Source organism: Thalassophryne amazonica, chromosome 10, assembly GCF_902500255.1.
Source record: "Thalassophryne amazonica chromosome 10, fThaAma1.1, whole genome shotgun sequence".
Lineage (NCBI taxonomy): Eukaryota > Metazoa > Chordata > Actinopteri > Batrachoidiformes > Batrachoididae > Thalassophryne > Thalassophryne amazonica.
The window spans coordinates 1,279,304-1,305,756 of record NC_047112.1 but is presented as its reverse complement, the minus strand read 5'-3'; the positions used below and the strand labels follow the sequence as shown (position 1 = coordinate 1,305,756).

General features: G+C 41.7%; 1 protein-coding gene across 1 annotated transcript in view; it reads right to left on the bottom strand.

Moving 5' to 3' along the window:
* The window catches only part of stil (STIL centriolar assembly protein), a 79,333-nt gene that overhangs the window by 44,747 nt on the left and 8,133 nt on the right, over window positions 1-26,453 (bottom strand). The window contains 5 exon segments of the mRNA XM_034179267.1: window positions 3,120-3,203; window positions 3,779-4,029; window positions 15,777-15,964; window positions 21,841-21,956; window positions 26,309-26,416. Coding sequence (XP_034035158.1) covers window positions 3,120-3,203; window positions 3,779-4,029; window positions 15,777-15,964; window positions 21,841-21,956; window positions 26,309-26,416 — 747 coding nt within the window.

The following is a 26,453-nucleotide window of genomic DNA, read 5'->3' as shown; positions in this document are numbered from 1 at the left end:
GAAGCTCTCCACTTATTGTGCTCAAATTCATATTTTAGAAATGACTCTGTCCTGATAACAACATTAAAGGCAATTACATATTTTGACAAAATTACAAGTTGAAATGACTATAAAAAAATTCATCATGAGGTTTATGTCACAGAAATCCTACTTTACAATCATACTGCAGTCATTGTTAAATAATTTCCTGTTGCATTTATAATAAACATTTGTATTTATTTACAGTGTCTGTTTTCTGGTTGAAATGAGATATAAATCTACCAGACTTAAAAACTGTACAAGTTTCCACGTTATTTTATTTGTCTAAAAATAAATGTCCGAGGTTCCTTATGTTAAACAGGAAATTATCTCATCTGAAATAACAGGTGGTTTTAATTTACCGATTAAAGGTTTCTAAAGAACCATTTATTGATTTATTTAGCTATTTTAATTACATTTAAGTGTTCTAAACTTTTTTTTAAACAGTAATCAGAAATTTTGAGGTAAACAACAACAAAAAACATTTCCAAGGATTTTTCTCTATAAATGAGCAGTCCTGTGACACGTTTCTGTTTTGTACAGATCAGTGGTTTCTGCCACTAGTCTTCCGTGTTTTGGCCCGACGTGTCGTTCTTATTGGACAGCGCCAAGCTACGTCACAGCTCAGAGCGTCGAAAGTTGGATTAGGTTGAACTTTGACCGCGTCAGGCTGCCGACATGCGGCAATGCGCGCTCCCGTCAGAACCGTCACTTTAACTCGGCTTTTGGCGTGACGCTTTTCACGCATCTAAAAAGCAACGCATCTCATTGAAAATAATGCTTTTTAGACCGATTCCTGACGCGTCCGACGCGTTGGCCCATGACACTAGCAGTGGCTCTGGACTACAAATGTCCACTGTCGCACAGTGGCTGCTGCCGTATTCCGATCTACCAGAAGTGAGCAAAGTTACACAGTTGACGCGGTGAATGATAAAACTGAAGTGGGTAAAGTGATGTGCTAAAATCGAGGCAGTGAATTAAATTAGCCAATGTTATATTTTAAGACATAATATTTATAAGATTAATAATTACCATAATGTGATTTTAATGACATCCAAATTTAACGATTCTAATTTTCAAAGGGGCAATATTAATCAGATGTTTTTTACGTCACTCATTTTCATGTTCAGTACTTCACACCTTCCATTTATATCAAGTCCAGTTTTACCCTTTTGATTTTTTACCACATTCAATATTTACTGCTTTCACTTTTAACCACATTAATTGTTTTACTGCTTTCATTTTCACCACATTCAAAGTTTAGTTTTACTGCTTTCATTTTTACCACAATCTATGTTTTACTGCGTTCATATTTACCACATTCAATATTTCAATTCATTTTGATCACTTTGACCCTTCATACCGATGGACACGGCACTTGTTATTTAAAACCAGCTGTCAAGAATTTGTTTGTGAACCTTAAACAGTTGTGACAGCTGTTTGAGGTTCGATCAGCAGATAAACTCTGCTGTCAAAGCAAGTTTTTTCCAGCGCCATCTTCTGGCTAAAGTCCTTCCTCAGTAGATGTGATCTTCAGACCGCCATTCATGCTTTCATCAGCTCCAGGCCTGATAAATGTGATGCACTTTATGCTGATGTTAACCAGTCTTCTCTTGCACACCTCCAAATTGTGCAAAACTCTACTTCTTAAAGTGGCTTTTAATACTTGGTGGTGCTGTCACATGTCTGTTTTTCTGAGCCTCTATAACTCTATTGTATGCTTGTTTTATTTATGTGAATTCTTGTTCTTTGATTTTACTGTAAACAGGGCTATGAAATGAAAATTGTGAAATCCGAGGAAAATTTGCAGGGGGTCTGGAGCTCCTGGAAGAAAAAGTCTCAAAATTAGTGCATATTTAATTTACCCTGTATTCAACCTTTCATTTGACCTGTCAATGATGATGTTGAAATAACAGAATATGACATGGAAGTATAACCTGGAATGATTTTCCTTTTAATTGTAAACCAAATTATGCATTAACTCAGAACAATTAAACATGAAATTCATGAAGACCGAAAGCATTTCAAAAACCACAGCTAAAACTTGGAGAATATTTTGAAAATCATGGTAAAATATCAATAACATACATTATCGTAAAAAGCCACATATTCTTGTGTAAATTCCTCTAAATCTACTCAAAGCCACAGTGTCTTTTTCCCATGAAAAAATTCCACATTAATAAAAACTCAATTACATTCTTGTGTAAATTCATTTAAATTAATTCAAAGCCAGTCTTTTTTCCCAATGAAAGAAAGTCTAGATTAATGAAAAAAGTCACATAATCTTGTCTAACATCCTGTTGAAACAGCAGAATGTTTATTTTCCAGAGAGAAAACTTCTTATCGTGTTTTCCTGAGGGCACACTTCACTTTTCCCGTTTCTTTTATCTTTCAGGTGTGTTGATGAAGCCAGCGACGATTCCACGGATTCTTGTCCTTATCAGACTTTTTCAAAGTCTTTCTCGCCATCTTCTCTCTGTCCGACATCGGTCTGTGACACAGACGTGCTGCACAAATCTTCTTTTAAAAGCTTTAGAGCTCTAAAGGTTTGCGATGTCCACATGCTATGTTTAGCTTAAGCATCGCAGCAGCAACCAATCAGTCCCGCTTTACGACAGCTGTCGCAACAGCCAGGCGTTTTTCTCTCCTTGAAACTCTGCGGATCCAAGGACACTGATTTGTATCTGTAACACACAGATCAGTGTCCGCGGACTTATAAAACTTGCACGATGTCCAAAAAAACCACTTTGCGATAGACATTTTAAAAACTCAGTGACGATCATGAATACAGAGTAAAACACTAACCCCCCCCATGATGAAATCCGTGGAATTTCATGGATCCGCTGAGTTTTCACAGCCCTGTGTAAAGCACCTTAGACACCATCTGGCTGATGTACAGGGTGACAGAAATAAATGTTGACTGACTGACAGCTCAGCCATATTTGCAGTAGTGTGGCTCTCCAGCAAAATAAATAAATAAATAAAAAGGTCAGACTCACGTCTGCAGCTTCTTTACATTCAGTGTGATGCACGTGCACACTGACTGTGCTGCATGAATGCAGTGTGTGTCAGAATAATTAAAACAGGAGGTTCTGACTTACACTCCGACCAGAGGCAAGCTGGAGGCTTTGGGGTCCGAGTCCAGGATCAGGAGGAGCTTCCTGGTCTGATTCATGGTCAGAAACCTGCAGACAAATGAAGCAGTAATTCGAGGGGTGTCCACACAGCTGACAGAACAGGATAAAAACAGTTTTCATTTTAGTCAAATTTATAAATATTTAAATATTTCTTGATGATTTAAGCTATTTAAAGGCAGCAGCTGTTCCCCCTTTTGGCAGAGTAATGGGCCAATTAGCACTGATGCCTCACAGCAAGAAGGTTGTGGGATCGCTTCCTGCCTGGGGCCTTTCTGTGTGGAGTGTGCTAACATGGGTTCCCTCCACATTTACCGGCTTCCCCCCACCTTCAAAGCCATGCAGGTTCGGAGAACTGGTGGCTCTAATCTGGCCATAGGTGTGTTTGTCTGTCTCTGTGTGACCCTGCCAAAGACTGGCCGCCTGTCCAGGGTGTGCTCCGCCTTCTACCCAGTGACTGCTTGGCACAGGCTCCACCCCCCATAACCCTTGACTGCAGTAAGCAGGTATAGAAATGAATGAATGATGCTGCTGTAGTTCAAGGTCCTGCTGTTACACAGTGGTAAACACACAACCATGGGGCTCCCTCATGGTCTCAGGCTAACAAACATTTCAAGGAGCCTCACCCTCTCTGGCATCTGGCGCTGTGCGGCAGCTGAGGTGGCATGAGGCTGGTGAGGCTCCGCACCAGCGCCGTGGGTATGACGGGGACGGCCTGAACAGGATGAGCCTCCACAACAACGTCCGGACAGACGGCAGACCAGCTGAGAGTGAACGCTGTGGCGTCCAGCTGCGGGGAGCAGATAACATGACCTTTGACCTTTAGGAGCTGAGACAGATCCAGCATCTGTCTGCTGCTCACATACAGTTGCAGCACCTGTAAAGAACGATGGAGATTTCTAACACGTACACACACACGACCAACATCTGCTGTGGACATTAATGAGACATCGTCACGGAAATTCAGAACCATATATCAGTACTGGCAATAGCAGTGTTTTATAAACCATATATTTAGTTCCTGTTGATACAGTTGTATGTAAAAGTTTGGGCACCCATGATAATTTACAAGATTTTCCTTTATAAATCATTGGTTGTCTGAATCAGAAATTTCAGTTAAATGTATCATTTGGCAAACAAACAGTGATATTTGAGAAGTGAAATGAAGTTTCTAGTATTTACAGAAAGTGTGCAATAATTATTTAAACAAAATTAGGCAGGTGCATAAATTTGGGCACCCTTGTCATTTTCAATTTTAATTTCAATTTATTTTCATTTATATTGTGCCAAATCACAACAGAGTTGCCTCAAGGCACTTCACACAAGTAAGGTCTAACCGTACAAACCCCCAGAGCAGCAGTGGTAAGAAAAAACTCCCTCTGAGGAAGAAACCTCAAGCAAACCAGACTCAAAGGGGTGACCCTCTGCTTGGGCCATTATACGGACATAAATTACAGAACAATTCACAAAAGCAGGAGAGGACAGGAGGGTCTCCAGCACAGATACCACACCCATCTCTGGATGGAGCCGCACCTCAAACAGAGAGAAAAAACAGAATCAGGCATCAGAAAGACAAGAAATACAGTATAATTTGTCAGCAATAAACAAGAAAAACAGAAGAAATACTAAGGTGATTGCCGGCCACTAGCCCTCTCACTGAGACAGGAAGCCAGTGAAGAGATGGCAAAATGGCTGTAATGTGGTCGAACTTAATTAGGTCAGCTAGGTAGGGAGGTGCCAGTCTGTGAACAATTTTACAGACTACTACTACTTTATTGATTTGAATACATTTAGCACCAATTATTGGAACACAAAATTGGTTTGGTAAGCTCATTGACCCTTGACATTCTTACACAGGTGAATCCAATCAAAAGAAAGGGTATTTAAGGTGGCCATTTGCAAATGTTTCCCCTCCTTGCATCTCTTCTAAAGAGTGGCAACATGGGAGCCTCTAAACAACTCTCAAATGACCTGAAAACAAAGACTGTTCAACATCATGGTTTAGGGGAAGGATACAAAAAGCTATCTCAGAGATTTCAGCTGTCAGTTTCCACTGTAAGAAACATAGTGAGGAAATGGAAGACCACAGGCACAGTACTAGTTAAGGCCCAAAGTGGCAGGCCAAGAAAAATCTCAGATAAGCTGAAGCGAAGGATGGTGAGAACAGTCATAGTCAACCCACAGACCTGCTCCAAAGACCTACAACATGATTTTGCTGCAGATAGTGTCTCTGTGCATCGTTCAACTATACAGCGCACTTTGTACAAAGAGATGCTGTATGATGCTGTAATGCAGAGGAAGCCTTTTCTGGGTACACGCCACAAACAGAGTCGCTTGAGGTATGCTAAAGCACATTTGGACAAGCCAGCTTCATTTTAGAATAAGGTGCTGTGGACTGATGAAACTAAAATTGAGTTATTTGGACATAACAAGGGGCAGAAAAAGAACACAGCATTCCAAGAAAAAACACTTGCTACCTACAATAAAATTTGAAGGTGGTTCCATCATGCTGTGTGGCCAGTGCAGGTCCTGGGAATCTTGTTAAAGTTGAGGGTCACATGGATTCCAGTCAATATCAGCAGATTCTTGAGAACAATGTTCATGAATCAGTGACAAAGTTGAAGTTGCGCCGGGGCTGTTCAACTTTCAACTTTAACTGTTTTGGCTCCTCCACACCTGCCCCCCTGCCTGCTTCTGGCTCTCCACGCGTCTCCAGCAGCCAGCCCTCCAGTCCCTCTGACCCCCCACCTTCTTCCCCTGGTCACCGCCACTGCACCCTGGACTCTGTCCCTCCTCCCCCCGGACTGTAATCAGCACCAGCCCACCTCAGCTCACCCCTCCCTCCCTCCTCACTGTGACTCCGACTGAGGTGAGATGTCAGCTCCTGCGGCTGAAGCAGAGAAAAGCAGCAGGACCTGATGAGATCTCCCCGAGGCTGCTGAGGACCTGTGCAGATGAGCTCTGTGAGGTCCTCAGCCACATCTTCAACAAGAGCCTCAGCCTGGGGGTGGTCCCCACCCTATGGAAGACCTCCTGTGTGGTCCCGGTTCCCAAAACATCGCACGCCAAGGAACCGGCCCACTACAGACCAGTTGCTCTGACCTCCCACCTCATGAAGACCATGGAGTGGCTCATCCTGTCTCACCTCTGCACCGTGGTGAGCGACATCCTGGACCCGCTGCAGTTTGCCTACAGGCCCAACATCGGGGTAGATGACGCTGTCACCTACCTGCTGCAGCGAGTGCTCACCCACCTGGAGACCGGCGGGAGCGCTGTGAGAGTCATGTCCTTTGACTTCTCCAGCGCTTTCAACACCATCAGACTGGCGCTGCTGCAGGGGAAGCTGGAGTACGCATGTGTGGATGGACATCTTGCCTCCTGGATCATCAACTACCTCACTGACCGCCCGCAGTACATGCGGCTGCCAGTCTGAGGTGGTGCAGCACCTGGGCCCCCCAGGGCACCGTCCTCTCGCCTTTCCTCTTCACCCTTTACACCTCGTACTTCACCTACAACACGGACAGCTGCCACCTCCAGAAGTTCTCTGATGACTCCACCATTGTGAGTCGTGTGTCTGAGGGGAACGAGCTGGAGTACCGGTCGGTCATCACAGACTTTGTGGACTGGTGTGAGCGCAACCACTTGTGTCTCAACACCAGTAAGATGAAGGAGACGGTGATCGACTTCAGGAGGAAACCACCACCTCACCCACCGATGAACATCCAGGGGGAGGGCATAGAGACTGTGGACAGTTTCAAATACCTGGGTGTTCACCTCAACAACAAACTGGACTGGACTCACAACACTGACACCCTGTACAAAAAAGGCCAGTCGCCTCCACCTCCTGAGGAGACTCAGATCCTTTGGAGTGAGTAGACCTCTGCTTAAGACCTTCTACGACTCTGTTGTAGCCTCTGCTCTCCTCAATGCTGTTGTCTGTTGGGCCCCAGGCAGCACAGAGCGGGAGAGAAAGACTGAACAAGCGGGTCAGGAAGTTCAGCTCTGTCCTGGGCTGTCCTCTGGCCTCTCTGGCGGCTGAGAGGAGGGTGTTAGCCAACTTCAAATCCATCATGAACAACTCCTCTCACCCGCTGCACCGGACTGTAGTGGAGCTGAGCAGCTCGTTCAGTGACAGACTGAGGCACCCTCAGTGCAAGAAGGAATGATACCGCAGGTCGTTCCTCCCTGCTGCTGTCAGACTGTACAATAACACTGTGAAATAACCACATGCAATAATATGTCCACAAATCATGTGCAATAACAATTTGCTATCTAGTTGCGGTCTTTTGACAGTGACACCAATTACGTCACAGGCATATCACAGGGTTTCTGGTTCCGGAGCACAGCGGTGTTCTGCTGTATCTGTTAGCTGTTTGAACTGAGCTGTTTGAGTTCTTTGAATTAACAGTCTTTTTCAAGACTTTTTTACTTTTTTTTTTTTACTTTTTCACCGTGCTCCAACGCCTAAAGAAGACCTCTAACGGTCGAAGCATCGCGACGGAGCTCTTTTATCAGCTAACCTTCATCAGCGTTGGCAAGCTAACTAGCTTGCTAACGCTTTCGTTTTTATTTTATTTTATTTTTAGCACTGTTGTCGTGCTGCTCCACAGCCTGCCTAGTGGATTTTTATTTTATTTTAGCACTGTTGTCGTGCGTTACCTGTGCTGCTCCACAGCCTGTCCAGTGGATTTTTATTTTATTTTAGCACTGTGTGTCGTGCGTTACTTGTGCTGCTCTACAGCCTGTTCAGTGGATTTTTAGTTTATTTTTACCACTGTTGTCGTGTGTTACCTGTGCTGCTCTACAGCCTGTTCAGTGGATTTTTATTTTATTTTTTACCACTGTTGTCGTGTGTTACCTGTGCTGCTCCACAGCCTGTTCAGTGGATTTTTATTTTATTTTTTACCACTGTTGTCGTGTGTTACCTGTGCTGCTCTACAGCCTGTCCAGTGGATTTTTATTTTATTTTTTACCACTGTTGTCGTGTGTTACCTGTGCTGCTCTACAGCCTGTCCAGTGGATTTTTATTTTATTTTTTACCACTGTTGTCGTGTGTTACCTGTGCTGCTCTACAGCCTGTTCAGTGGATTTTTATTTTATTTTTTACCACTGTTGTCGTGTGTTACCTGTGCTGCTCCACAGCCTGTTCAGTGGATTTTATTTTATTTTTTACCACTGTTGTCGTGTGTTACCTGTGCTGCTCCACAGCCTGTACAGTGGATTTTTATTTTATTTTTTACCACTGTTGTCGTGTGTTACCTGTGCTGCTCCGCAGCCTGTCCAGTGGATTTTTATTTTATTATTTTATTTTATTTATTATTTATTTTTTATTATTTATTTATTTATTTATTTTTTAGCACTGTTGTCGTGCGTTACCTGTGCTGCTCCACAGCCTGTCCAGTGGATTTTTATTTAGCGCTGTTGTCGTGCGTTACCTGTGCTGCTCCACAGCCTGTCTAGTGGATTTTTATTTTGTTTTAGCACTGTTGTCGTGCGTTGCCTGTGCTGCTCCACAGCCTGTCCAGTGGATTTTTATTTTTATTTTATTTTTTAGCACTGTTGTCGTGTGTTACCTGTGCTGCTCCACAGCCTGTCTAGTGGATTTTTATTTTGTTTTAGCACTGTTGTCGTGCGTTGCCTGTGCTGCTCCACAGCCTGTCCAGTGGATTTTTATTTTTATTTTATTTTTTAGCACTGTTGTCGTGTGTTACCTGTGCTGCTCCACAGCCTGTCTAGTGGATTTTTATTTTATTTTAGCACTGTTGTCGTGCGTTACCTGTGCTGCTCCACAGCCTGTCTAGTGGATTTTTATTTTGTTTTAGCACTGTTGTCGTGCGTTGCCTGTGCTGCTCCACAGCCTGTCCAGTGGATTTTGATTTTATTTTTTTTGGCACTGTTGTCGTGTGTTACCTGTGCTGCTCCACAGCCTGTCTAGTGGATTTTTATTTTATTTTTTACCACTGTTGTCGTGTGTTACCTGTGCTGCTCCGCAGCCTGTCCAGTGGATTTTTATTTTATTATTTTATTTTATTTATTTATTTATTTATTTTTTTTAGCACTGTTGTCGTGCGTTACCTGTGCTGCTCCACAGCCTGTCCAGTGGATTTTTATTTTATTTTGTACCACTGTTGTCGTGTGTTACCTGTGCTGCTCCACAGCCTGTCCAGTGGATTTTGATTTTGATTTTATTTTTTTGGGCGCTGTTGTCGTGCGTTACTACCTGTGCTGCTCCACAGCCTGTCTAGTGGATTTTTATTTTGTTTTAGCACTGTTGTCGTGCGTTGCCTGTGCTGCTCCACAGCCTGTCCAGTGGATTTTTATTTTGTTTTAGCACTGTTGTCGTGCGTTGCCTGTGCTGCTCCACAGCCTGTCCAGTGGATTTTTATTTTTATTTTATTTTTTAGCACTGTTGTTGTGCGTTACCTGTGCTGCTCCACAGCCTGTCTAGTGGATTTTTATTTTGTTTTAGCACTGTTGTCGTGCGTTACCTGTGCTGCTCCACAGCCTGTCTAGTGGATTTTTATTTTGTTTTAGCACTGTTGTTGTGCGTTACCTGTGCTGCTCCACAGCCTGTCTAGTGGATTTTTATTTTGTTTTAGCACTGTTGTCGTGCGTTACCTGTGCTGCTCCACAGCCTGTCTAGTGGATTTTTATTTTGTTTTAGCACTGTTGTTGTGCGTTACCTGTGCTGCTCCACAGCCTGTCTAGTGGATTTTTATTTTGTTTTAGCACTGTTGTCGTGCGTTACCTGTGCTGCTCCACAGCCTGTCTAGTGGATTTTTATTTTTATTTTTATTTTATTTTTTAGCACTGTTGTTGTGCGTTACCTGTGCTGCTCCACAGCCTGTCCAGTGGATTTTTATTTTTATTTTATTTTTTAGCACTGTTGTTGTGCGTTACCTGTGCTGCTCCACAGCCTGTCTAGTGGATTTTTATTTTATTTTAGCACTGTTGTCGTGCGTTACCTGTGCTGCTCCACAGCCTGTCTAGTTGATTTTTATTTTATTTTAGCACTGTTGTTGTGCGTTACCTGTGCTGCTCCACAGCCTGTCTAGTGGATTTTTATTTTATTTTAGCACTGTTGTCGTGCGTTACCTGTGCTGCTCCACAGCCTGTCTAGTGGATTTTTATTTTGTTTTAGCACTGTTGTCGTGCGTTGCCTGTGCTGCTCCACAGCCTGTCCAGTGGATTTTTATTTTATTTTTTAGCACTGTTGTTGTGCGTTACCTGTGCTGCTCCACAGCCTGTCTAGTGTCGGATTCCCTGTTTGGGAATCCGCTAGCTTAGCATAGCTACTAGCTCTTAGCCGTTTTAGCATGGCGGCTTCTCCTGTCTCTCCTGCACTTTTCTGCTCTGGGTGTGAAATGTTTAGTTATTCCTCGGCCTCTTTTAGCAGTAACGGTACTTGTAATAAGTGCAGCTTATTCGTAGCTTTGGAGGCCAGGCTGGGCGAATTGGAGGCTCGGCTCCGCACCGTGGAAAATTCTACAGCTAACCAGGCCCCTGTAGTCGGTGCGGACCAAGGTAGCTTAGCCGCCGTTAGTTCCCCCCTGGCAGACCCCGTGCAGTCGGGAAGGCAGGCTGACTGGGTGACTGTGAGGAGGAAGCGTAGCCCTAAACAGAAGCCCCGTGTACACCGTCAACCCGTTCACATCTCTAACCGTTTTTCCCCACTCGACGATACACTCGCCGAGGATCAAACTCTGGTTATTGGCGACTCTGTTTTGAGAAATGTGAAGTTAGCGACACCAGCAACCATTGTCAATTGTCTTCCGGGGGCCAGAGCAGGCGACATCGAAGGACATTTGAAATTGCTGGCTAAGGCTAAGCGTAAATTTGGTAAAATTGTAATTCACGTCGGCAGTAATGACACTCGGTTACGCCAATCGGAGGTCACTAAAATTAACATTGAATCGGTGTGTAACTTTGCAAAAACAATGTCGGACTCTGTTGTTTTCTCTGGGCCCCTCCCCAATCAGACCGGGAGTGACATGTTTAGCCGCATGTTCTCCTTGAATTGCTGGCTGTCTGAGTGGTGTCCAAAAAATGAGGTGGGCTTCATTGATAATTGGCAAAGCTTCTGGGGAAAACCTGGTCTTGTTAGGAGAGACGGCATCCATCCCACTTTAGAGGGAGCAGCTCTCATTTCTAGAAATCTGGCCAATTTTTTGGGATCCTCCAAACTGTGACTGTCTAGCGTTGGGACCAGGAGGCAGAGCTGTGGTCTTATACACCTCTCTGCAGCTTCTCTCCCCCTGCCATCCCCTCGTTGCCCCATCCCCATAGAGACGGTGCCTGCTCCCAGACCACCAATAACTAGCAAAAATCTATTTAAGCATAAAAATTCAAAAAGAAAAAATAATATAGCACCTTCAATTGCACCACAGACTAAAACAGTTAAATGTGGTCTATTAAACATTAGGTCTCTTTCTTCTAAGTCCCTGTTGGTAAATGATATAATAATTGATCAACGTATTGATTTATTCTGCCTAACAGAAACTTGGTTACAGCAGGATGAATATGTTAGTTTAAATGAGTCAACACCCCCGAGTCACACTAACTGTCAGAATGCTCGTAGCACGGGCCGGGGCGGAGGATTAGCAGCAATCTTCCATTCCAGCTTATTAATTAATCAAAAACCTAGACAGAGCTTTAATTCATTTGAAAGCTTGTATCTTAGTCTTGTCCATCCAAATTGGAAGTCCCAAAAACCAGTTTTATTTGTTATTATCTATCGTCCACCTGGTCGTTACTGTGAGTTTCTCTGTGAATTTTCAGACCTTTTGTCTGACTTAGTGCTTAGCTCAGATAAGATAATTATAGTGGGCGACTTTAACATCCACACAGATGCTGAGAATGACAGCCTCAACACTGCATTTAATCTATTATTAGACTCTATCGGCTTTGCTCAAAAAGTAAATGAGTCCACCCACCACTTTAATCATATTTTAGATCTTGTTCTGACTTATGGTATGGAAATAGAAGACTTAACAGTATTCCCTGAAAACTCCCTTTTGTCTGATCATTTTTTAATAACATTTACATTTACCCTGATGGACTACCCTGCAGTGGGGAATAAGTTTCATTACACTAGAAGTCTTTCAGAAAGCGCTGTAACTAGGTTTAAGGATATGATTCCTTCTTTATGTTCTCTAATGTCATATACCAACACAGAGCAGAGTAGCTACCTAAACTCTGTAAGGGAGTTAGAGTATCTTGTCAATAGTTTTACATCCTCATTGAAGACAACTTTGGATGCTGTAGCTCCTCTGAAAAAGAGAGCTTTAAATCAGAAGTGTCTGACTCCGTGGTATAACTCACAAACTCGTAGCTTAAAGCAGATAACCCGTAAGTTGGAGAGGAAATGGCGTCTCACTAATTTAGAAGATCTTCACTTAGCCTGGAAAAAGAGTTTGTTGCTCTATAAGAAAGCCCTTCGTGAAGCTAGGACATCTTTCTACTCATCACTAATTGAAGAAAATAAGAACAACCCCAGGTTTCTTTTCAGCACTGTAGCCAGGCTGACAAAGAGTCAGAGCTCTATTGAGCTGAGTATTCCATTAACTTTAACTAGTAATGACTTCATGACTTTCTTTGCTAACAAAATTTTGACTATTAGAGAAAAAATTACTCATAACCATCCCAAAGATGTATCGTTATCTTTGGCTGCTTTCAGTGATGCCGGTATTTGGTTAGACTCTTTCTCTCCGATTGTTCTGTCTGAGTTATTTTCATTAGTTACTTCATCCAAACCATCAACATGCTTATTAGACCCCATTCCTGCCAGGCTGCTCAAGGAAGTCCTACCATTATTTAATGCTTCAATCTTAAATATGATCAATCTATCTTTGTTAGTTGGTTATGTACCACAGGCCTTTAAGGTGGCAGTAATTAAACCATTACTTAAAAAGCCATCACTTGACCCAGCTATCTTAGCTAATTATAGGCCAATCTCCAACCTTCCTTTTCTCTCAAAGATTCTTGAGAGGGTAGTTGTAAAACAGCTAACTGATCACCTGCAGAGGAATGGTCTATTTGAAGAGTTTCAGTCAGGTTTTAGAATTCATCATAGTACAGAAACAGCATTAGTGAAGGTTACAAATGATCTTCTTATGGCTTCGGACAGTGGACTTATCTCTGTGCTTGTTCTGTTGGACCTCAGTGCTGCTTTTGATACTGTTGACCATAAAATTTTATTACAGAGATTAGAGCATGTCATAGGTATTAAAGGCATTGCGCTGCGGTGGTTTGAATCATATTTGTCTAATAGATTACAGTTTGTTCATGTAAATGGGGAATCTTCTTCACAGACTAAAGTTAATTATGGAGTTCCACAAGGTTCTGTGCTAGGACCAATTTTATTCACTTTATACATGCTTCCCTTGGGCAGTATTATTAGACGGTATTGCTTAAATTTTCATTGTTACGCAGATGATACCCAGCTTTATCTATCCATGAAGCCAGAGGATACGCACCAATTAGCTAAACTGCAGGATTGTCTTACAGACATAAAGACATGGATGACCTCTAATTTCCTGCTTTTAAACTCAGATAAAACTGAAGTTATTGTACTTGGCCCCACAAATCTTAGAAGCATGGTGTCTAACCAGATCGTTACTCTGGATGGCATTTCCCTGATCTCTGGTAATACTGTGAGAAATCTTGGAGTTATTTTTGATCAGGATATGTCATTCAAAGCGCATATTAAACAAATATGTAGGACTGCCTTTTTGCATTTACGCAATATCTCTAAAATCAGAAAGGTCTTGTCTCAGAGTGATGCTGAAAAACTAATTCATGCATTTGTTTCCTCTAGGCTGGACTATTGTAATTCATTATTATCAGGTTGTCCTAAAAGTTCCCTAAAAAGCCTTCAGTTGGTTCAGAATGCTGCAGCTAGAGTACTGACGGGGACTAGCAGGAGAGAGCATATCTCACCCGTGTTGGCCTCCCTTCATTGGCTTCCTGTTAATGCTAGAATAGAATTTAAAATTCTTCTTCTTACTTATAAGGTTTTGAATAATCAGGTCCCATCTTATCTTAGGGACCTCATAGTACCATATTACCCCATTAGAGCGCTTCGCTCTCAGACTGCGGGCTTACTTGTAGTTCCTAGGGTTTGTAAGAGTAGAATGGGAGGCAGAGCCTTCAGCTTTCAGGCTCCTCTCCTGTGGAACCAGCTCCCAATTCAGATCAGGGAGACAGATACCCTCTCTACTTTTAAGATTAGGCTTAAAACTTTCCTTTTCGCTAAGGCTTATAGTTAGGGCTGGATCGGGTGACCCTGGACCATCCCTTGGTTATGTTGCTTTAGACGTAGACTGTGTTTCATAATTATTGTATGGCCTTGCCTTGCAATGTGGAGCGCCTTGGGGCAACTGTTTGTTGTGATTTGGCGCTATACAAGAAAAAAGTTGATTGATTGAAAGTTGATTGATTGATTGTTTACAAATCCCACCACTGTCACCTTATGACATCTAAACTCCATTTCACATATTGTAAAGAAGATGCTCCTATGTCTTTTTCAATCCAATCATATATATATATATATATATATATATATATATATATATATATATATATATATATATATATATATATATATATATATATATATATATATTCTATTTCTACCTCATTTTCTTATTCTATTGTACTGTTACAAGTATTATTATTATTGCTTATCCTTGCATATGCTGTTTGATGAACATTTTCCTCTACTTGCACTCATCTTGTGTGTTTTTAAGAGCTGACGTAACATGTGAATTTCTCCACAGTGAGATCAATAAAGTCTTATCTTATCTTAGCTACTGCCGTCTAAACTTCCTCACGCAGTCATCATTGGACAGGCCGTCCCCTCTCTTCAAAACTGTCAAATCTGCCATCATCATTCAGATTTTTTCACCCAAAACTTCAGAAAGTCTGTGTCCAGAACCACAAAATGCAGATTTAGCAGGCCAGAGTTTGCAGAGACAATCTGAAGTAAATTCTTTCCAAATAGCTTTTGAAACTTAAAAACCGAAGACATACCAGAGTGTTAGCTTTTCTCTATAAATGATGATTAAAAAAAATAAAAATAAAGTTGGGTTGCCGTTCGGGTCCTTTTGCTCGAACTATTTTTTGATGAACTTTAAACCATCTCCTGCAGCAACATTTCATCAATCTGATTTGGAGCTTCAGTGCGGCGCACAGCTCACGGTAAAGTCAGTCTCTCATTCACTGCTTTGTGGACATGAAGTGGCACGTAACATTAATCCTTCAGTCTGTCTCATTATGATGTGAAAATATCCACTGTGGCATTTCATCAGTGACATTTCCAAATGATTTTACAAACACAAACTTCTTGAAGACAGCACACATTAAATCTGACTAGGAAATCAAAAATAACCCTTCTGCTTCATTCGAGTTATATCATTATTATTGGCAGCTTCCAAACCAACACGCCGCATAACCGCCACAAACTATTTGTGCGTGGAACTGAATGGATTCTGACATATACAGGTCAAAATAAATGAGTAAAAGCAGAACATTAATTCAAGACCATCAGTGTCTCTTCTGGACTCACAAAATGAAGAGGATAACCTGTGACCCGAAGCATCCTCAGGTTGTTACTGTCAATCATACCTTAAAGGAGTGGTGAAGCTCTGCTTCTGACTGGACCATAGTCACAAGGGGCGTGTCCATCTGCATGGAAAATGTAAATGGGACTACGATGTCTCCAGGTACCACAGTGGAGGGAAGCCTGCCAGAGGCTCCATCCTGATCCCGGCCTGGGTCAAATCGGTCCAGGGTCACAGTCACACCCTCCTCATCTGAAGAGTAGAAGAGCACAAGCAACAGACTCAAGGTGAGGCGCCATCACAGCTGACCACACACTTACAATGACATCACTGTTCTTGCTGTATTCATTATAGATCAAAATGTTACAAAAGGTTCCCAAACCACAGGACAAGATCACAGGTTAAAAAAAAGATCCAAACACTTTGTCATAGTACAACCCCAATTCCAATGAAGTTGGGACGTTGTGTAAAATGTAAATAAAAACAGAATACAATGATTTTCAAATCCTCTTCAACCTATATTCAATTGAATACACCACAAAGACAAGATATTGTATTGTATTTGTGTAAATATTTGCTAATTTTGAAATGGATGCCTGCAACACAAAAAAGCTGGGACAGTGGTATGTTTCCCACTGTGTTACATCACCTTTCCTTCTAACAACACTCAATAAGCGTTTGGGAACTGAGGACACTAATTGTTGAAGCTTTGTAGGTGGAATTCTTTCCCATTCTTGCTTGATGTACGACTTCAGTTGTTCAACAGTCCGGGGTTTCCGTTGTCGTATTTTGCGCTTCATAATGTGCCACACATTTTCAGTGGGCGACAAGTCTGGACTGCAGGCAGGTCAGTCTAGTACCCGCACTCTTTTACTACAAAGCCACGCTGTTGTAACACGTGCAGAATGTGGCTTGGCATTGTCTTGCTGAAATAAGCAGGGACGTCCCTGAAAAAGACGTTGCTTGGATGGCAGCATGTGTTGCTCCAAAACCTGGATGTACCTTTCAGCATTGATGGTGCCATCACAGATGTGTAAGTTGTCCATGCCATGGGCACTAACACACACCCCCATACCATCACAGATGCTGGCTTTTGAACTTTGCACTGGTAACAATCTGGATGGTCTTTTTCCTCTTTTGCCCATGATTTCCAAAAATATTTTGAAATGTGGACTCAGACCACAGCACACTTTTCCAATTTGTGTCTGTCCATTTCAAATGAGCTCGGGCCCAGAGAAGGCGGCGGCGTTTCTGGATGTTGTTGATGTCTGGCTTTCACTTTGCATGGTAGAGTTTTATCTTGCACTTGTAAATGTAGCGACGAACTGTGATAACTGACAATGGTTTTCTGAAGTGTTCCTGAGCCCACGCGGTAAGATCCTTTACACAATGTCAGTTTTTAATGCAGTGCCGCCTGAGGGATCGAAGGTCACGCGCATTCAATGTTGGTTTTCAGCCTTGCCTCTTACATTTAGAAAGTTCTCCAGATTCTCTGAATCTTCTGATTATATTATGGACTGTAGATGATGGAATCCCTAAATTCCTTGCAATTTAACATTGAGAAACATTGTTCTTCAACTGCTGGACTATTTTTTCATGCAGTTGTTCACTAAGTGGTGATCCTCACCCCATCTTTGCTTGTGAATGGCTGAGCCTTTTGGGGATGCTCCTTTTACACCCAATCATGACACTCACCTGTTTCCAAACAGGTGTTCTTGGAGCATTCATCAACTTTCCCAGTATTCTGTTGCCACTGTCCCAGCTTTTCTGAAATGTGTTGCAGGCATCCATTTCAAAATGAGCAAATATATGCACAAAAACAATAAAGTTTATCAGTTTGAACATTAAATATCTTGTCTTTGTGGTGTATTCAATTGAATAGTTGAATACACCACTATAGTTGAGTTGAATAGTTGAAGAGGATTTGCAAATCATTGAATTCTGTTTTTATTTGCATTTTACACAACATCCCAACTTCATTGGAATTGGGGTTGTACAACGAAAGGTCAGGTGCAGCCTTTCAGTGCAAATATAAATCTGAGTAAACCACACAGACTTTAAAAGTTTGGAGAAGAAAAGAAAAATAAACAAAAATTACCTGAATGAAAGAGGTATGTCCAGAAGGCAAATTAAAAAAGAAAAAAAAACCTGTACCGTCAAACAGAGTGTCCAGGGTGGGATGAGTCCTTCAGGATGGTGTTGGCTCTCCTCAGACAGTTAGAGCTGTGAAGGTCCCCCAGTGCGTGTAGAGGGCACCCAGGGGGGTGGGTTGGGGAACTGAAAATTTCTGGCAAGGGCCAAAGACCTGAAGCCCCTGGCAGGGGGTTTGGGGGTTCTCTCCCAGAAAATTTTGAAATCTCAGATGCATTTTCAGGTCTATTTACCCACCAAAAAATCTCCCAAAAAGTTTATTTTTTGTTGGGTCAGGTCAATTTTTCCACCCCAATCTTTTCACACAACTACCAGCTTTAAATCCAAAAAAACATACATTGTGGTTCAGAAAAAGAGACGGTAAAGGAAATGACAATTTAAAGAATTAAAAAATGATCATATTTAGTATCAATTCAAATGGAACAACCAAAGTACGTATTTATGGCACATTAATGTGTCAGCTTGTTCAACCGTTACCCACTTCTGAGTTTTCCTAGTTTTGGCAGAAGCTTTAGAGCTATTGATAGTCTCTCGTGAAATTCTTGGCCACCTTAAAATCCTTACAAATGTGTTTTTACTTCAACATTAATTTCTGATTACGGTACAATCTGAAGAGAGAGAGAGAAAAAAACAAACCTTTTCTTACATTAGAAAACTTGTAATTAAAACGGTTTTAATAAAAAAGATTCTTTAGAAATATTTGATGTTCGTCTGCAAATTAAAACCATAACTTATATGTTGTTGTTGAGATAATTTCTTGATTAACATTATAAGCAACTTTGGGCATTTAGACATAAAACCATGAAAAGTCATGGTTACATTTTTAAGTCTGGTAAATTCATTCATTTATTCAGCAAATGTTGAAATGTTCCTCATGTGGGACAAGAAATATATTTCTTAAAATACAAAGAAACATGAACAGCACTGTGTATCTGATTACTTGACAGTAAAAAAAAAAAAAAAAAAAAAATTAAAATGAAAAAAAAAATGTACTTAAAGTTGAGACTTTTCTTGTAGTTACAGCAGTAAAAAAAAAAAACAAAAAAAAAAACTGTGTAGCTTTATTTGATAAATTAGGTCGAACAATTTACGAATATAAAACTTTCACTCAGCTCCACAGTGACTGACTCAACATCCTGCAGCTAAAAGCTAACGTTAGCTAATAAACTTCAGCAGAGCACTAACATCACGTATTATTTTCAATTACTCACTCACCTCAGACAAATTTTTGTCCGCTGCTCAAACTCATCACTCTCGTGGTTAAGACTCACAGACTGAGTTAAAGCAAACAGCGTTAGCATTTTTAGCAGCTGGGAGCTTCACCCGTTAGCTCCACTTAATGCATGATGACTGGAAGAAATACACAGCTCATAACTTTTAATGTCAACAGCAATGCAAAGTTAGAAGAACCACCGCACAGTCCCCAAAAACATGACTTCAACTCCCAAACCCAAAACAAAAATAACCCTTCTTCTTCTGAGATTATTGGAGGCTTACAAACGAACACAGCGCATTTCCGCCACCAACTCTGACTCCGTGGTATAACTCACAAACTCGTAGCTTAAAGCAGATAACCCGTAAGTTGGAGAGGAAATGGCGTCTCACTAATTTAGAAGATCTTCACTTAGCCTGGAAAAAGAGTTTGTTGCTCTATAAGAAAGCCCTTCGTGAAGCTAGGACATCTTTCTACTCATCACTAATTGAAGAAAATAAGAACAACCCCAGGTTTCTTTTCAGCACTGTAGCCAGGCTGACAAAGAGTCAGAGCTCTATTGAGCTGAGTAGTCCATTAACTTTAACTAGTAATGACTTCATGACTTTCTTTGCTAACAAAATTTTGACTATTAGAGAAAAAATTACTCATAACCATCCCAAAGATGTATCGTTATCTTTGGCTGCTTTCAGTGATGCCGGTATTTGGTTAGACTCTTTCTCTCCGATTGTTCTGTCTGAGTTATTTTCATTAGTTACTTCATCCAAACCATCAACATGCTTATTAGACCCCATTCCTGCCAGGCTGCTCAAGGAAGTCCTACCATTATTTAATGCTTCAATCTTAAATATGATCAATCTATCTTTGTTAGTTGGTTATGTACCACAGGCCTTTAAGGTGGCAGTAATTAAACCATTACTTAAAAAGCCATCACTTGACCCAGCTATCTTAGCTAATTATAGGCCAATCTCCAACCTTCCTTTTCTCTCAAAGATTCTTGAGAGGGTAGTTGTAAAACAGCTAACTGATCACCTGCAGAGGAATGGTCTATTTGAAGAGTTTCAGTCAGGTTTTAGAATTCATCATAGTACAGAAACAGCATTAGTGAAGGTTACAAATGATCTTCTTATGGCTTCGGACAGTGGACTTATCTCTGTGCTTGTTCTGTTGGACCTCAGTGCTGCTTTTGATACTGTTGACCATAAAATTTTATTACAGAGATTAGAGCATGTCATAGGTATTAAAGGCATTGCGCTGCGGTGGTTTGAATCATATTTGTCTAATAGATTACAGTTTGTTCATGTAAATGGGGAATCTTCTTCACAGACTAAAGTTAATTATGGAGTTCCACAAGGTTCTGTGCTAGGACCAATTTTATTCACTTTATACATGCTTCCCTTGGGCAGTATTATTAGACGGTATTGCTTAAATTTTTATTGTTACGCAGATGATACCCAGCTTTATCTATCCATGAAGCCAGAGGATACGCACCAATTAGCTAAACTGCAGGATTGTCTTACAGACATAAAGACATGGATGACCTCTAATTTCCTGCTTTTAAACTCAGATAAAACTGAAGTTATTGTACTTGGCCCCACAAATCTTAGAAGCATGGTGTCTAACCAGATCGTTACTCTGGATGGCATTTCCCTGATCTCTAGTAATACTGTGAGAAATCTTGGAGTTATTTTTGATCAGGATATGTCATTCAAAGCGCATATTAAACAAATATGTAGGACTGCCTTTTTGCATTTACGCAATATCTCTAAAATCAGAAAGGTCTTGTCTCAGAGTGATGCTGAAAAACTAATTCATGCATTTGTTTCCTCTAGGCTGGACTATTGTAATTCATTATTATCAGGTTGTCCTAAAAGTTCCCTAAAAAGCCTTCAGTTGGTTCAGAATGCTGCAGCTAGAGTACTGACGGGGACTAGCAGGAGAGAGCATATCTCACCCGTGTTGGCCTCCCTTCATTGGCTTCCTGTTAATGCTAGAATAGAATTTAAAATTCTTCTTCTTACTTATAAGGTTTTGAATAATCAGGTCCCATCTTATCTTAGGGACCTCATAGTACCATATTACCCCATTAGAGCGCTTCGCTCTCAGACTGCGGGCTTACTTGTAGTTCCTAGGGTTTGTAAGAGTAGAATGGGAGGCAGAGCCTTCAGCTTTCAGGCTCCTCTCCTGTGGAACCAGCTCCCAATTCAGATCAGGGAGACAGATACCCTCTCTACTTTTAAGATTAGGCTTAAAACTTTCCTTTTCGCTAAGGCTTATAGTTAGGGCTGGATCGGGTGACCCTGGACCATCCCTTGGTTATGTTGCTTTAGACGTAGACTGTGTTTCATAATTATTGTATGGCCTTGCCTTGCAATGTGGAGCGCCTTGGGGCAACTGTTTGTTGTGATTTGGCGCTATACAAGAAAAAAGTTGATTGATTGATTGAACTCACTACGTGTTAGAACTGATCCAGATGGGACAGTGTAGTGACTCGTTTTCCTTTTTACTGCTTATCAGATGGCAGCTCCCCAGGTCCACCGTGTTTTGGGTTTTAAGAGCGCCAGAGCTCAAGTATCAAACAGCTCTCAGAGTTAGTGTGCAGACCCTGACAGGTCACATTTAATACAATAAGTGAAGCTCTCACAGATCACTCACTCACTCACTCACAGCCACACAGTTCACATTTGATCCAAGGAGGAGCATCAGGACATGGATCACGTCCAGTAATAAATAAGGAGTCATGTAACAGTGGCAGAACTCTGACCTTGGTCAACAGACAGTGAGCCCAGGAAGAAACAGTGCAGGCGGGGCTTGTTGCAGTTGCGGACATGGTGCTGGGCCAGACGCAGAGTTTTCTCCATCAGAACCAGCTGAGGTTTCCTGTGGGAACCAATACCATCAGGTCAAAGGTTACATGAGCTCCAGGAATTCACACTAAATTTAATTTCATTGATTTATAGCTTTTACTTATTGGTTTCTTCAGAAACCTCAACATTAGAAGCTTGGAAAGAGATTTAGTGGACAAAATTCCAAATGAGAACTGGAAAGAGCTGTGTTTGAATAGCCAAATACAAATGATAGAAATTTACATCTATTTCTATATCGGTTCAGTTTCAGAACAGAGACTTTTCACTAGATTTTTCATGCATATCCTGCAGATCTTCCTAAGAAAAGACTGCAACTTTACTCACTCCAAACTGTAGATGATGTAAATAACAGTAAAGTTGTTATGGCCTAATTCAAAAATAATGAAGCCAAAGTGTGACATAACCATCAAAATTTAAAAGTGGTCTTTTTTTTGTGAAATGTTATCATTTTAGGTATGGTTATATATCAGAGTTTCAATATTTCTATTGGTCTCGGTTCAGGCATTGCTAGAAATTATCAGTGCATATATACTATAATGTGCTAGAGCGTAATGATTGTGACAACAGTTGGAGGTATCTTCTTTAGTCTGGAGAAGCCTGAAACAAAGAAATTCTGTCCATTAGTTCCTGGTATTATTGAACAAGTAATATAATTATTCTACTGAAGCAGAGCAGGATATATAGCTAAGGTTTTGACACAAATAAATCAAGGACTCATTCTCAGCATTACGCTTGCGACAGTTTTACCTTGCTTTAGAAACATTATGTTTTTTCTAGGAAATGACATTTCTACCTTTACAAAAATGTATTACTGTGTTAGTATGAAGCACAAACAAACAAACTGACAAAATACAAGGTTATTTCTTTAACATTCAACTTTAAATGACCTTCTTCTTCTTTGTCTTTCGGTTGTTCCCGTTAGGGGGCGCCACAGCAGATCAATCGTTTCCATCTCACCCTGTCCTCTGTATCTTCCTCTGTCTCTCCAACCACCTGCATGTCCTCCTTCAACATATCCATAAACCTCCTCTTTGTCCTCCCTCTTCTCCTCCTGCCTGGTGGCTCCATCCTCAGCATCCTTCTCCCTATATACCCTGGGTCCCTCCTCTGCACGTCCAAACCATCTCAGTCTCACCTCTGACTTTGTCTCCAAACCGTCCCACCTGAGCTGTCCCTCTGAAATGTTCATTCCTAATCCTGTCCATCCTCTTCACTCCCAAAGAGAATCTCAACATCTTCAGCTCCGCCTCCTGTCTTTTTGTTAGTGCCACCGTCTCTAAGCCGTCCAACATAGCTGGTCTCACTACTGTCTTGTAAACTTTCTCCTTCTCTCTTGCTGATATTCTTCGGTCACAAATCACTCCTGCCACCTTTCTCCACCCACTCCACCCTGCCTGCACTCTCTTCTTCACCTCTCTACCACACTCTCCATTACTTTGAACAGTTGACCCCAAATATTTAAACTCATCTACATTCACCACTTCTACTCCTTGTAACTGCACTATTCCACTGGGCTCCCTCTCATTCACACACATGGACTCAGTCTTGCTTCTACTGACTTTCATTCCCCTTCTCTCCAAAGCATATCTCCACCTCTCCAGACTAGACTCAATTTGCTCTCTACTCTCACTACAGATCACAATGTCATATGCAAACATCATAGTCCATGGAGACTCCTGTCTGATCTCATCCATCAACCTGTACATCATCACTGTAAACAAGAAAGGACTCAGCTGATCCTTGGTGTAATACCACCTCCACCTTGAATGAGTGTCATTCCGACTGCACATCTCACCACTGTCACACTATTCTTGTACGTGTCCTGCACTACCCTAACATACTTCTCTGCCACTCCAGACTTCCTCATACAATACCACAGCTCTTCTCTTGGCACCCTATCATAAGCTTTTTCTAAGTCCACAAACACACAATGTAACTCTTTCTGGCCTTCTCTGTACTTCTCCAACAGTATTCTCAGAGCAAACATTGCATCTGTAGTGCTCTTTCTCAGCATGAAACCATATTGCTGCTCACAGATCTTCACCTGTTTGCTAAGCCTAGCTTCTACTACTCTTTCCCATAACTTCATGCTGTGGCTGATCAACTTTATGCCTCTGTAGTTACTGCAGCTCTGCACATTACCCTTGTTCTTGAAAATAGGAACGAGCACACTTAATCTGGTTAGAAACTCTACTGCCATCTCTCCGAGACATTTCCATGCCACTGGAATGTCATCTGGACCAACTGCCTTTCCACTCTTCATCCTCTTCATAGCAGCCCTCACTTCTTCCTTACTAATCTCTTGTACTTCCTGATTTACTCTCACCACATCATCCAGCCTTTTCTCTCGCTCATTTTCTTTATTCATCAACTCTTCAAAATATTCCCTTCACCTTTTCAGCACACACTCCTCACCTGTAAGCACATTACCATGTGCATCTTTTACCACCCTAACCTGCTGCACATCCTTTCCAGCTCTGTCCCATTGACTGGCCAATCGGTACAAGTCCTTTTCTCCTTCCTTACTATTCAACTTCTTGTACAGCTCACAATATGCCTTTTCCTTCACTTTTGCCACTTCTCTTTTCACCTTACACCACATCGCCTTGTACTCCTGTCTACTTTCTTCATCTCTACGACTATCCCAAAACTTTTTCGCCAACCTCTTTCTCCTTATGCTTTCCTGGACCTCTTCATTCCACCACCAAGTCTCCTTGTCTTCCTTCCACTGTCCAGATGTCATACCCAGTACTGTCCTAGCTGTCTCCCTCACCACATCTGCAGTACTTTTCCAGTTGTCCAAAATTGCTTCCCTCCAACCAGTGCTTCTCTCACCTGCTCGCTAAATTTCACACAACAGTCTTCCTCCTTCAGCTTCCACCATCTGATCCTTTGTTGAGATTTCACTCTCTTTTTTACCTCTAAAGTCATCCTACAAACCACCATCCTATGCTGTCTAGTGACACTCTCTCCTGCCACCACCTTACAGTCTGTGATTTCTTTTAGCTTGCATCTCCTATAAAGAATGTAGTCCACCTGTGTGCACCTTCCTCCACTCTTATATGTTACCCTGTGCTCCTCCCTTTTCTTAAATCAATCAATCAATCAATCAATTTTATTTAAAGTAGGTATTCACCACAGCCATTTCCATCCTTTTTGCAAAATCAACTACCATCTGTCCTTCCCCATTCCTATCCTTGATACCATATCTACCCATTACTTCCTCATCACCTCTGTTCCTTTCACCAACATGCCCACTGAAGTCTGCTCCTATCACCACTCTTTCATGCTTGGGCACACTCTCCACCACCTCATCTAACACACTCCAGAAATCTTCTTTCTCCTTCATCTCACAACCTACCTGTGGGGCATATGCACTGATGATATTCATCATCACCCCTTCAATTTCCAACTTCACACTCATCACCCTGTCAGACACTCGCTTAACCTCCAACACACTTTTAACATACTCTTCCTTTAAAATGACCCCAACACCATTTCTCTTCCTGTCCTCACCATGGTACAACAACTTGTACCCACCGCCGATGCTCCTGCTCTTACTTCCCTTCCACTTGGTCTCTTGCACACACAATATGTCTACCTTTCTCCTCTCCATCATATCAGCCAGCTCTCTCCCTTTACCAGTCATACTACCAGCATTCAAAGTCCCCACTCTCATTTCCACCCTTCTAGTTTTCTTCTTCTCCCGCTGTTTGTGGAAACGTTCTCCTCCTCTTCTTCGTCATCTTCGCCCAGCAGTAGCCCAATTTCCACCGCCACGTGGCGGACGTTGTTAACCCTGGCCGTGACTGATCCAGGTATGGAAATTCGATTCTTGGTCTGCATAGTTGGGTTGGCTTGTTTTACGCCGGATGCCCTTCCTGACGCAACCCTCATTTATCCGGGCTTGTGACCGGCACTCAGAATGTACTGGCTTTACACCCCATGTGGCTGAGTTTTCCAACTTTAAATGATAATGCTAAATATCAATGTCACACAAAACTGATGAAAAAAAGTGCTGTTTTTGAGGTAAATTTCGTGCATATCTCTGGAACCGTGTGGAATTTTTCCGTGAAATTTTCAGTACCTGTCAAAGAGACTATAGGCAACTCACAGATAAATCTGGATGGTGCTAAATAAAATAATGGCTTATTCATGACAAATACAATGCAAATCAGCAGTTAGGCTTCATTATTTTTGAACTAGGCCTTATTCTAAACCCTCTAAATTGACTAAATTGGTCAAACACGGTTAGATGTGCGATATATACTGCTTGTTTTCTTGACCTTGAATTCTATTTTGGCTTGTTAAAGATCTCTCGTCATTACTGGGACCTGGCATGTTACAGTGTGCAGGTGTTCATACCTATGGGAGCACAGCTGGAGGCGGAGCTTCTCCCCCATAAGTCTGCTGTCCCATAGAGATGATCTGGATTCAGGGAAACTCATCAGCGTAACAGAGTTCCCTGAAAATCTAAAACATAAGTCAGAGTAATGTTGGATTGAGACAA